At 35.1% G+C, this 13,322-nt stretch overlaps 1 protein-coding gene across 5 annotated transcripts in view; it reads left to right on the top strand.

Moving 5' to 3' along the window:
- ATP9B (ATPase phospholipid transporting 9B (putative)) overlaps window positions 1-13,322 on the top strand; it is a 165,419-nt gene that overhangs the window by 18,541 nt on the left and 133,556 nt on the right. For all 5 annotated transcript variants that reach the window (XM_080610367.1, XM_080610365.1, XM_080610364.1 and 2 more), the window contains exons 3-5: window positions 5,631-5,781; window positions 8,820-8,933; window positions 12,985-13,093. In XM_080610367.1, coding sequence (XP_080466493.1) covers window positions 5,631-5,781; window positions 8,820-8,933; window positions 12,985-13,093 — 374 coding nt within the window. The remainder of the gene's footprint in view (window positions 1-5,630; window positions 5,782-8,819; window positions 8,934-12,984; window positions 13,094-13,322) is intronic.

Raw genomic sequence — 13,322 nt, 5'->3', positions numbered from 1 at the left:
AAACTTTTTGATATAGCAGCTGTTTTGTGGCTGTAATCATTTCCCCTTTAACTTACAAATTCTCTTCAAGCTTGTGAAATTATAATGGACATAGATCAATACTCTGGAGTTCTTTGGGCTGGATTGATTTCTTTCTCATGAGATTTACATTCCACTTGTTATCAAAAAACACTTTGTCCCTATGAAAATGGTGCCATTGAATGGCATTTCCATATGAAGTGAAGGGGATATCAAATGCTCGGATTAATTTGGGCTCTAAGATGGCCTGTACGCTTTCAATTAATCTGTAACGCATTTGTTATGCAGAAGCATGGGAAAATGCTGATCTTTTAAGAATGACATGACCACTGTGTTGCTTTTGGCCTGATTACTGAAGCTACCTGTTGAGTACAATAATTACAGTATGTTTTCTTTGCAGAACTAGTTTCTGCTACTTAAAACCTAATAAGGAAAAGCTGACCCTTGCAGACAATATAGAGCTTTTGTATTATCTTTCCATTCTGATGAAAATGGTGTTTTGTGAAAGATACTGGCAGTTAAGCTTGTAGGATAAAAGTAATGAAAAGAGAAAATTAAAAAAAGCCATTATTATTAGAGCTGCAGAGTCAGTTGAGACTTTTACTTTAGCTTTTGACTTGGGGAGATATGCTCTATTTCTGAAAAAGTTAAGGGTTCTTATTTAACAATTACTACTTTTTTTTTTTTTTTTTAAATACAGCATCAGTTACTAACACAAAGACTGTGGTTATTGTTCTTTAAAATAAAAAAAGTACATTAGGAAGCAGGTAATGCAGGAATGGAAAAAAGCCATTTAATAGATATATCTTAAACATCTTTAGTTATTTTATTTCTTAATATATGCAGTCTGTTCTATTTATATAGGCAATATGGCTTATAGCTAGTTTAAGAAAAAAGCATTCTGTGCATGTGTTGAATTTTTTTAGGCAAGAACATTTGAAATGCGTAAATGCATAAATGTCTGGGTTTTTTTTTTGTTTTGGTTTTGTTGTTGGTTTGGTTTTGATTTGTTTGGGGTTTTTTTGTGCTTTTTTGTTTTTTTCCATGGTTTTGTTTGGGTTAGTTTTTTTTTTTTTTTGTTTTTGTTTTTTAATTCATAGCACAAGATGTGGTTTTACATTACATATTTCAGTGAAATCCAAAGCGTGCTTTCATCAGGTTACATCTTACGTTCATCTTTAGGATATTTACAGCTTGGAGAGTGCTATTCTGATTTATCTCTCAATGTTTGTTTTGAACAAATTTAGTGGATACAAAAAGCCCTTGCACAAGAATAGTTTCTGTATTGGGGAATGTTGATCTGAGAACAGATGAAGTATATGTTGGGTTTTGATAATGAGTTTCAAAAATATCAGACTTCATTGTTCTAAAAAATCTGAATTAATGTAGATTGATCAGAATTTTAAGACCAGCATCTCCACCACTTACTCTTTCTGTGATATAACAGTGATTACTGCTGAGACTTTAAATGTCAGAATCTAACTGATTTTTATGCTTTTAAGGTAGTAAAACTCATATGAACCATTACAATACTGATTTGGGCATAACCTGTAGTATTTTTATAATCTGGGATTTTCTTGAGTGTTGTTAGCTCTGCATCAGTCAAATCCCTTTTATGAAAGGTTTCACTCTTATTTCACAGTCAGACATCATGCTTGCATCTGTACTGCTTGGCATTTGCTAAACTAATGGTCATTGTGGTATCTGTTTCAGCTTCTCTGATCTGTAATGGAAAAGGTAGTTTCAAAGGGGAAACTCTGTGGCAAGGAAGGCAGTGTAATTCAGTTGCTTTAGTCAAATGTTTAATTTTAGCAATAGAAAAATCCTTGGTATCTGAAGAAATTATTTTACTGAAGAGACTGTGCCTAGTCAAGTGTTCAGCCTGTTTACAGTTTAAGTTCAAAAACTGAATTAAGCAATGCGAAATTTCAAAGGCTGTCAGGAAATTTCTGTCTATGGGCTTGGAGGCAGAAGCTGTCATGCTTCTTCACTTTCCCAAGGAAAAAAAATATTTCCTTGGAACTTTTTTGCCAAGTATATGTCTTGATACTTCTCACTATACAACTAAGCTGTCTCTTCCATTTGTACTGTCCTTTCTGCACTGCTGCCCTGGAAAATAATATGTTTTAAACTTTAATTTTGTGAGCAGTTTTATCAAGTGTAAATCCGATGAGGTGCCAAGTGGAATTGTTCAACCTTCTCCTGCAAGCATGTAGCCTGCCTCGTTTCAACTATTTTTATGGTCTTACAGATTTTAAAGATCAGGTGTAGATCTAACTGGAAATAGTTCCCTTTTTTATTCTGCATTAGTTTACAGCTGAATCAGTTTGTGGACCAGTTTACCTGTGCAGTTGCATGAGTAGTGGCAGCACAAGAGAAAGGGCAAGAATCCACAACTTTGTTATGGGAGGGGGATGGTACTAGCCATTTCAGCAGCAGCAGGATAGGTTCACAGCCATTGAACTGATTGTGGAACCATTTGTGTCATGCAAAGACTGCTGTTCATTTTGCTTTAAAGACAAATTCAAGTAATAGTCAAGATAACTTGATTTTTCAGACCTGTCTTTTGCTAAATAACAGGGCTAAATTCTGCATGTCGAGTGAACACTGTTACAGAATAGTTCTTTATCACTATTAAAAAGGGACAAAGTTGCTGAATGGGCTTACATTTGTAACAAAACCAACATGCATGTTTACATGCAATCATACCAAATTGATGTCCGTCCCATAGTGGAGCTTCAGGGAGGAAATCTTAAGAATTTAGCATTTAAAATGAAGTGTTTTTTAAATGTCAGCTTGTGAATATTGGGATAGTGGTATTTCCATAACAAAGTGAATGCTGCTGTGAGTGATTTTACTGTCGCGTAATTTCTAGTTTTCTTTAGAAGAGCCCGCAACTTTGAATTCCATTTGGTCTTTGGCAGAATTAGTGTGTAATAGGCCTGGGATAGCGTAGGCTACAGACAAGAATATTTTAAGTAGGACTGTGGTGATGTAAGCTGCCAGTCTTTCTTCCCTGTGCATTTGTGTGTAACATAATTCTGTAGTTTTGGAAAAACAGAATAGGAAAGGACCTTAAGAGGTCGTTGATTCCTTGCCTGTACAGGATGAATTACACCCATCACTTATGTCAGATCTCACCAGATCTTACAGACCTGCAGTAGGAGCAATTCTAGCCCTCCCTAAGTGTTTCTTTCCAACCTAGTCTCTGGAACATTTATTTAATGTCTGTGTCCTGTCCAGTCTTCTGTCCCCTAGCTTTAATTGCCACAGTTGAAGTCCATCATTACTTAATCATGGTGGACCTAGAGAGTAGTTCTTTTCCTCTTTGAAGGTGTTACATACTTGAAACTCTATTAGGTCCACGCCCAGCTTTCTGTGAATGACTCTATTTTGGTGTATCTTTTAGACAAGCCTTCCCTGTGCTCTGTACCTGTAATTGTTGTTGCTCTTGTGTATGGTCTTTTGTTTGTTGAAATTTGGTATTCAGATGGTATTGTAACCCAACTGAGATCTTGCTAGCACTGGCTTGAGAAAAATGGATACGCTCATGACTTGCTAGCAGTGTACCTGTCCACGCTGACCAGATGTAAGCCTTTTTTTCCATTTTTTGCCACATATTTATCATTCTGCAGTAACTGCGGTAATCCTCTTCTGAGATGCCTCTGTTAACTTTTTCAGTTCTGTTTTTGCATTGTTGATTATTTCTCTGTAAGTGTCCTGTATTGCACTTCTGCCTGTTGAACTGCATTCTATCTCTTCAACATAGCTTTTCCAGTCTGTAAAGACAGCTTTGAATTTTCATCTCCTCTTTGCATGTACTCCTGTCTCTTCTGGCTTTTTGTTGTCTGAAAAATTAAATGCTCGATAATCAGTTACACAGTAAGTTCTAGATAAAGCTTTACAGAACTTCACTGGAATTATTTTGGGTTTATTACAAGCTACTCTGCATTTATGATATTTCCAACTTCATCAGTTCCAACACTCTGTTCCTTTACTTCCCTTAGAGATATTTTGAGAGATAAGTTTTATTAGAGACACAGAATCATAGAATGATTTGAGTTGGAAGGGACCTTTAAAGATTGTCATATCCAGCCGCCCCAGCTGTAGGCAGAGTCGTCATTAGAGCAATGTGCTCAAAGCTCCAGGAGTGAAGAGAGAACATGTACTCTCAAGCAGTAGTGCTTTCTCAAAGGGAAATTATTTCCATTTTAGAGGTTGCTTTTGACATGTTAATACTGATGACTTTGTTTTCTTTCAGGTGAACCTGTAGGTGTAAACCTACATACAAATAGGTTTACTATAGAGTTCATCCGAGAAACTACGCATTGGAATTTTCCCTTTCTCAGCAAAGCCCTTTCTGTTCATTTAAATACAATTTAGAAGAGCTGCTTAATTGTTATTTTTTTATTTCTGCTTAAAAAAATGTTGTCAATATATTCCAAAACCTCGCTAGAAAGCACTTGTCGCTTTCCTTCACTTTCAACTTCAGCTGCTAATGTAGCTGAAATCCACTGTGACCAGCTAGGTTTGAGCTTCGGCTGCAGTAGGTGCTCACTGAAGGCTTGTTTGCTTAGTCTTCCTGACTCACTTGCCTAAAACAGACTCCCAACATGATTAGGGCATCTTGCCCCAGTATTAAAAAATGTAGAGAAATTCTCCTTTAACATATAGGGTTGTAAAACAAGTGTATGGCAAACCCACTCTTCTTTCCAAACCATCTGTACTCAACTGCATTAATAATCCACCCCTGTGGATAGTCCTAGCAATTCTTAGGCTGGTTATATTACATGAGTTGAGTCATATCCAGATCGTTTCTTGTTTTACTCTTTTTAGTAAGTAGTCTGCTGAGCCTCAGTAGCATTCTGTTTGCCAGCCGTTTGTTCCTCCAACTCATCATTCCTGTGTCCTTGTCCAAATTGCAGTTATTGGAAGGTGGCTGTGACCTCTTCCTGTATATCTCGTTGCTCATTGTTTAAACCCTCTTGAGTAGATTTGTAAGCTGGTTAGGCAGGGATGCACTTTCATTCTCCTATGAGCTGAAGTTCACCACTGCAGGTGATCTGCATTTACATAGGTTTGGGTTGGGATTTTTTTGGTTGAAAACATTTGACAGCATGGCATTAGGCATACTTCCCTGTTATGTCTGCTACAAGGGCAGTCTTACAGGGAAAACCAGGATTTACAAATTGTGTGGTAATAGTATACAAAGCTGTTGAAATGTTTCTAACTTTATTTAACAGAAGCCTTATTTCCTCTTCAATCATAAGCGTAATTTGAGTTTCAGTTACACAAAGACTATAGTCAAAGGACTGTAAGGTATGAGGGATGAGTTAATTACTTAACTGCAAGGTGTAGTAAAACTTATTATTTTATTAGGATTTCCTGTAAAGAATGTGCAAGTGTTTATGTGTGTATATGTCTGAATGAGTTGAGTACTGTGTAATTGCCCTAGATATTACAAGTCGACATCATGCTTGCTTATTTAGATATGGTCGAAAGTTTTAAGCCTGTTTTTCTTAGGTATTTGCCTTTAGGGTTCCAGGTTTGGAAACAGTAGTCACATATAGTAAATTTTTAGTTTTAAAGTAAGCATTTGTTTCTCTTTTCAGTTGTGCTGATTGGCTCATAAACCTTTGCCGAAGAAAGAAAGAGCTGAAGGCTCGCACAGTGTGGCTTGGGTGTCCTGAAAAGTGTGAGGAAAAATACCCCAAAAATGCCATAAAAAATCAAAAATACAACATCTTTACCTTTATACCTGGGGTAAGGCTGCTAACCATTTTTTGTCGTTGGGCTGACTATATGTTCTGTAGTGTATTTTTTGACAATGCTGCAAAAAGATGGTTTTATTTGCTTAGAATCTTCTTTTTCTTTTAAAATTTACCTTGATGTCTTCAATTAAAATTGATAGTTGAGAGCAAGGCTTCTATTTTACTAAATTGTTTTGTTTTCAAAGGGATATTTACTAAAGAAGTGCAGTGTCTATGACTGAATGGTTGGAATTCAGTGAAGCTTTAGAAATTTGAGATTTTTTTTTCTTACTGCAGTTTTAAAAATAGTGATTTCTTTTTGGTTTTGAAGTTCCAGTAGTTAAAACCTAAAAATGTATGCTGCTGTGGTATAATAAATTTTACTAAAATGCTTTTATTCTTACTTTTACTGATACTGTCCAAGAGTCATATGTCATGTTGCAAAACCTGAATGGCTTCTAGATTTGAATACAGACATGCTTTGTCTTAAATCTTTTATTTAAGTGATTATGCAGATTTACAAGAGTATTGATTCTATTCTTCTGCCTCTTTGGTCCAGTGACTGACAGGTGCTTTCTAATACATTTCTTTATCAAGGCAAAAAAAATTAATGGCTTTGTAATTAAGACTGATCTTCTGTCAAAGAAATAAAATGTCACTTTTAACAGGCAAGTAAAATATTCTCATCTGTATTGAACAAAGTAAATGTTTTCTTCCAAAGTTTAAATTATTAAATACACATAAATTGGTTAAGCCACATATGATTTCCTAAAGGTCACAAAATTCATTAAGCATATAGTAAGCCATTGATTATTGTGACTGGAAATCTGCAGTGTAGATTACAAATCCTAAACTAGATTCATGTTGCCTATGGGGATCAGTCATAGCTTGCAAATACCTGTTGAGAGGGAAAATGTTTGTTCTTTTTTGATCTTTTGAAAATCTTGGTTTTTACAGTATGGACAGAATCAGACTTTTGGTGGAGGTAGTTGGAAGCTCAGTAGTAACTTCAAAATGAAGTGAGATCCTAAATGTAAAGCCCAGTAGTTGGTGAAAATAAAACTGTTCTAAATTTTAATTTTAGACATAAATTAACACTTTTGATCGATTAGAAATACTGGGTAGCAGTTTTTTTCATGTGGTTCCACTAGAAGTAATTTGCAGGGAGCATAGCTGTATTCATTCCACACCAGTAGACATAACTAAGTTGTAAATATTGACTCTAATGATTTACCATGGTTGAAATTTTCATCATATGAAGCTTGTCTCCTGCTTAAATTGTATTTCTTTTTTTTTTTTTTTTTTTTTTAGCATTGCAGCTGGCAGTGGATAATATTCAACAATTTCATATCAAAATACTAGTTTAAAGTAATGTTTAGATTAACAGAATTGTACTTACTGGCTAAAAGAGCTGTAGTATTTCCAAAATAAAATCTGATTTCCTAACATTTATGTAAAATGCTTACTGCTTCTACCTTTACACAGTTTGTTCAATTTCCATTTACTATTTCTTAGACATCTTGGTATAGCTGCTTAGGACTTTTGTGTAAATTTTCATGAAGAATATCTTTTGTGATGGGCTGCTTTTAAGATATCTCTCCTGAATTTCAGATTTTTTTAATCCTCTTGCTGAAGGTGCCATATTAATCTGTCCTACTAAAGGAATATATCAAGTCTTTGAAGATTCAGAGTTCTATAAAATGAATAATGTTCTTAAAATTGAAATTGTAACTGAAGCAGTGTTGAGAACATGCTCTTACTGAAGTACTGCTTTTAATTACCAAAAGAATCTCTGCATCTGTCATTCCTTTGGAATATTGCACACTGTATTCTGTGTTAAGGTTACTGTGTCTTCGCTTAAAACTAGGACAGTTATCTTGGAGCTAAACCCAAACCTTTGATTTATTAATAAACGTATTTTATGTGCCAATATTTATTTCAGAGTAATCTTTTGAGAAATTTAATACTAAGCATTTCTTCTAAATTATCTCAAAATCCTGTGTTATTCTGTTATGTTGGGTTTGTGGTTTTTTTTTTTTTTTTTTTTTTTTGTATTTTAAACTTTGCTTTTGTAAAAAGTTTGTCTTCCTATGGTAACTTATTCTCAGATTTCCTTATGATAGCCATTTGGAAAGAGAGCAGTGTCACTTACTCTTACTGGATCTTTTCTGTAGCATTTGTTTTATTTTCCTAAGCGACATTTATTCTTGACCAGTGAGTAGTTTCACTGTTTTTAAGAACAGTGGGAAATGGTAATTTTGAAGGAGTTAGTCTGACTTGATGTTAGCTTTTATCCCTTTGAGAACCAGAGGACTTCAGAAAGAAGGCAGATGAGCTGTAGAGCTTCCACCCCTGCAAGAGGAGAAACTTCAGTTGCTGTGTTGAGGATAGAGTGCGCTGAGGGAAGGTGGTGCATGAAAGTAACAAGGAGTTCACAGTGATGCAGAGCATCATGGCGTAGCCTAATCAATTTTTGTTACTCTCTAGAAGTTCAAATAATATAGACTTAGGATAATATTTGTGTAAACAGTTTCTGTTCACTTGATGACAATGATTTATTTTTTTTTTTTTTAATTATTTTTTAAGGCCAGGATATGAAATTTTTAGGACAGAAGGGCATAGTTAGCCAGATAAAACAGCATTTAAATATTGGTACTTAAGGAAAAAATAAGATTTACTTTTTGTGCTGTACTTTCAGGAAGAAAAATTTTTTTCTTTGCACAGTGATCTTGATACATATTTAATATTCATAAAGATTGAGTTCACATAGTCCAGTTTTCAAAATCTAAAAAAAAATTAGCAAACTGCTTCCTCAGAGTGAAGAAGCATTAGCATAAAATAATTTTTCCAACCAAAATAGCAGTATAGTATTAAAAATACCTTGTAGTGCATGTAGTGTGATATAGAGCATATTATGCTATATAGTACTATTATAGTACCTTATATGCCATGTAATGATTTTATATTTACTATCATGAAAAAATGAATTTTATGTGCATTATGTGTGCAAATTTTAAGGCATTTATCTGTTTTGTGTTTTTTTCATTTTAGGTTTTATATGAACAGTTCAAGTTTTTCTTGAATCTTTATTTTCTCGTCGTGTCCTGCTCACAGTTTGTCCCAGCATTGAAAATAGGCTACCTGTACACATACTGGGCTCCTCTGGTAAACTGAAAAATCCTATTAACTAGAAGTTGTAACTTCAGATGAAAAGTTTATGTATACATTCATTTCATAATTTTGCAACTGGTAAACTATAGTGATTGAAGTATGTAACAAAAGTAAAATCCTTCCTTGAAATTATGGTATTTTACAGCAGATACTCCAGAAGCTGTTGTTGATAGCCCTCCCTTCCACCTGCCTGCCACACTCCTGCCCCACTGGCTGGAGGCCAGTTTTTGTTAACTGGCTAGGTCTGAGTGTGCAGTGCTCCTTTTTGGCTGCTGGTCACTTGATAGGTTTAAAAAACAAAACAAATACCATTCAGCTAATAGAGAACCATATTTAGTAACATAGGTAATTTGTGTGTTTCTTTAAGTTTCTTGTTATTTGCTTGCTTCTTTATGTTTTCAGGCTAGAATAGAATTGAAAGCATAATCATAGAATCATAGAATAGTTAGGGTTGGAAAGGACCTTAAGATCATCTAGTTCCAACCCCCCTGCCATGGGCAGGGACACCCCACACTAAACCATGCCACCCAAGGCCTCATCCAACCTGGCCTTGAACACCGCCAAGGATGGAGCATTCACAACCTCCCTGGGCAACCCATTCCAGTGCCTCACCACCCTGTCAGTAAAGAATTTCTTCCTTATATCCAATCTAAACCTCCCCTGTTTAAGTTTGAACCCGTTACCCCTTGTCCTGTCACTACAGTCCCTAATGAAGAGTCCCTCCCCAGCATCCTTGTAGGCCCCCTTCAGATACTGGAAGGCTGCTATGAGGTCTCCATGCAGCCTTCTCTTCTCCAGGCTGAACAGCCCCAACTTTCTCAGCTTCTTCTGTATCAGTTCTGATCATGTCCTTTTTTCACAAAAACTAATGTAAAGTATTTGAGCCATGGGTAAAGCAGGAGAAAATTGCATCTTGAAAATAAGTTATTTATTAAACATGTTTTTTCTAATTGATTGCCTTGCCAGTCGCACTGGTTTCCTTTCAGTGTGTTGTACTATTGAGCCCTCTGCAGTATTTTCTTGGGAAACTGTTAAAACCAATTGCTTCTGACTCAGGTTTCTTAAGGTTTGAAAATTGTATTCTCTTTGGAAGAGGCCCTTTTGGTAGTCTGCCAGCTATATTCCCATGATTTGGAATTCTTTTCTTGTTTGTAATGAGATCATTACCTTCTTTTTAATCTTTCTTCTGGCTTCTCCACACCAGGTTTAAAAGCAAGGCAGGAAAAACAAATGCTTTATTTTCTAAATTTATTTAAAAAAGGTATTTTCCAGTAACATTTATTCTCAGTGGTATTAAGAGGAGCAGTGACATGCTGACTGCTTGAGTAAAGGTCATTCTTTAACAAGTCAATAGAGTAAATATTCTGGATTGATTTCATTGTTTTAATTGTTGCAACACGTGTCCTTTTAAGTATTGATAAATGGAGAAACTGTCCTGGAGGTTCTTCACACCTCTGTTTCCAGACAACTTTTGTCTTCTGGTGCAACAAAATAACACTTCCAAGACAGAAAGCTTGTTCAACAGTGGGATTTGAAATGGATATTTGCAAAGGTCTTTGTCACTGACACAGTAAGAAAAGCTGGAAGTCAGCTGTGTTTGGAAGCTGGTCTCTTCACAGTCAAATTCTGTGTACAGCTCTATACACTAGTGGGGTAGTAAGGATAAAAATCACTTAGCATTTCAGCCTATCTTATCCCTGCCCAAAGAAGGGAGAAAATACTGTATTTTGCAAATAATCAGTTCTATACAGATGTATTTATCTTATTCAAGGATATTTTGAATTATTTTTTCCCAGTTTTCACATACAGCTTGAAAATACAACATCTTGTTCAGTGCTAGTGCTTTTTTTGCTTAACAACTCACTTGTTTCTTGAATAGCTTTTTTTACTAATGATTTAACCTCCAGATAAAGAGATTAATTGGATATTGTGTAAGGCTCAGTACGTATGATAGAAATATAAAACATTTAGCTTGAACCCATTGGGCTATCTTTGTTTTACAGATAAGTTTGGTTTTCTTTGAAGAGCATCTAACTGCTGATAAATTTTCATAATAATCAAGGGAGTGGGTTGTTTTGGTTTTTTTTTTTTTTTTTTTTTTTTTCCTATTTGGTGACACACATGGTTGTTGGGTTTTTTTTCTTTTTTTTGTTTGGTTTTGTTTGGGGTTTTGTTTGATTTGTGTTGGAGTTTTCTGTTGTGCTTGGTTTTTACTTCAACAGTTTTTACAACAAGCAGCATAATATGCTTACATCAGGTGCTGGAGTTCTTCAAACAGGACTTTATTTTACTGGTTTGTCATTTGCACAGTAGGGAATGGACTTCTCATTTTGAGTCCAACATACAAAGGATGTAAAGCATCCAAGTTTGTAGGCAGCATGCTAAAGACGCTTAACTGCTTACAGTTAAAGATGACAGGGGTTTTTCGTAAGATTGGCTTCACAATATCAACTTCCCTTTGGAAGAGTATCAAGTTCCTTTGAGCAAATGAGGAAAAGGGAAATGTATTGAGTTGTTCCTCATAGTCACAGTCAGCTATACTGGGCTGCTAGGTGAGATGTGGTGACCACTACAGGAAATTTTTGCAATTAACACCTTGCATTCTGTGCTTAGATTACTGTCTAGTTAATGAGATAAATATTTTATATTTTTATCATACATACTGAGCCTTACCCAATATCCAATTAATCTTTTTTTACCTGGAAGCTAATCATGTGCAAATGGCAGGTATGTTTGAAGGTACTTCAGGAGTGCTTTTTTTGATGCTGCTAAAATATCTGTTCTGCCAAAGCTTGTGAAAATGCTACTGCCAGAAAAGGGCAAAACCCTACTGCTTATTCAGTTATGCCCTAGGAGTGAAAATTAATGCATTTTGCAAAGGTACTTTATTCTTCTGTGTAGATCTTATGTAAGTGTTGTAGCTAATGTAAACCTGAACAAACAGGAGGCTTTTAAGGTTGCAAGACAGTAAGCTTTGGAATTTTGGGTTGGAACTGCAAAACAGCCCTTGCTATTGAAAAAGCAAATTTTAGTCAAAACTTTTTTAGGAATACTCTACACCTTTACTTATTTCTTATTTTTAAGAGTTTAGGGAAGGTTGGCAATCTATTGGACTTCTGCAAGAAAAGTGTAATGGTATAAATTATTTCCTATAGAAAGAACATGTAGGTGGGTGTCTGAAGCTAGGCAGATATTCTAGAACCTTATCTGTTGGAGGAATTATGAGTATTTGAATTTTTAGCCATCTTACTTATAAGATACCTTTACTGTTGAAAATCTGACTTCCCTTTGCTATTGGAGAAAGAGTAAGCACTTGCATTTAAGAAGTCAGAAGACCATATCTGAAGAGAGGTTTAGGAAGGGAAAGTGGAAACTCTTATGTGCTTATCCCTGAACTATTCTGTATTTTTAGCTTACCGTCTTTTGAGGCCAGAGACCATATTAATTACATGTAGCACACTGCTCATCCAGCAGAAGCTGCAGTGGCAGCAATGAAAGTAGCATCCAAAGCATTTAGATACTTAGTTCTTGTGAACGAGCCCCGTTTTTCTTTGTGAATATTTATGACCTATTGGTAAATAAGTACATTTAAGATGGCAAAATTAATTAAAGTAGCCATCCATTTACCTTTTAATTTCTGTCTGTTAGGAATAAGGCAGTGACCTCAATATTAGAATTGAAGACTTAATGTTTTTGGTAAAGCCCTAAGATTTGTGGAAGATAGGGGTATATGTTTATTGAGCTATAAAAGCTGTCTTTAGTTCATCCAAAGCATTTTAAATTTTACATTTCAAATTGTATCTAAATTATGCATCTTTGGGGATGTAGTTATTCCAATTATAACTTCTAATGTAAGTTCTATGAGTTATTCTAATTATAAGTGTATTTCTTCAGGTTTAACAGATTCAAGAAAACACCAAAATCCAAATAAGAAAAAAAATAAATCTTCTAATTGCATGTTCTTACTCTGTGTATTGTTTCTACTTGTGTATTTCTATTCTAACAATTTTGAGAACTCTGAATTGCGTAATTATATCTTTAACAGGGATTTGTTTTGACGGTCACAGTGGTACGGGAAGCTGTTGATGAATTTCGACGTTACAAGAGAGACAAGGAAATGAACTCACAGTTATATAGCAAGCTGACAGTACGAGGTTAGCAAAACCATTTGTATAAATGCTTAAATATTTCATCTTATATATGCATTTGAAGACTTTGAGTTCCAAAAAGTAACCAGTAGTCTCAAGCTGCACTATTCAGAATGAAACTGAGCCGAAGTGCCTGATTTCCCTGAGATAAATACGACTGTTAAACATGATCTGTTTATGAAGTGTTGTAAATCTTGTTTTTTATAAAGGAAAGGTGTATGTATATAATTCTGTA

This window comes from Psittacula echo (assembly GCF_963264785.1).
Source record: "Psittacula echo genome assembly, chromosome: 2".
Lineage (NCBI taxonomy): Eukaryota > Metazoa > Chordata > Aves > Psittaciformes > Psittacidae > Psittacula > Psittacula echo.
This window is presented reverse-complemented; position numbering and strand designations above follow the sequence as displayed.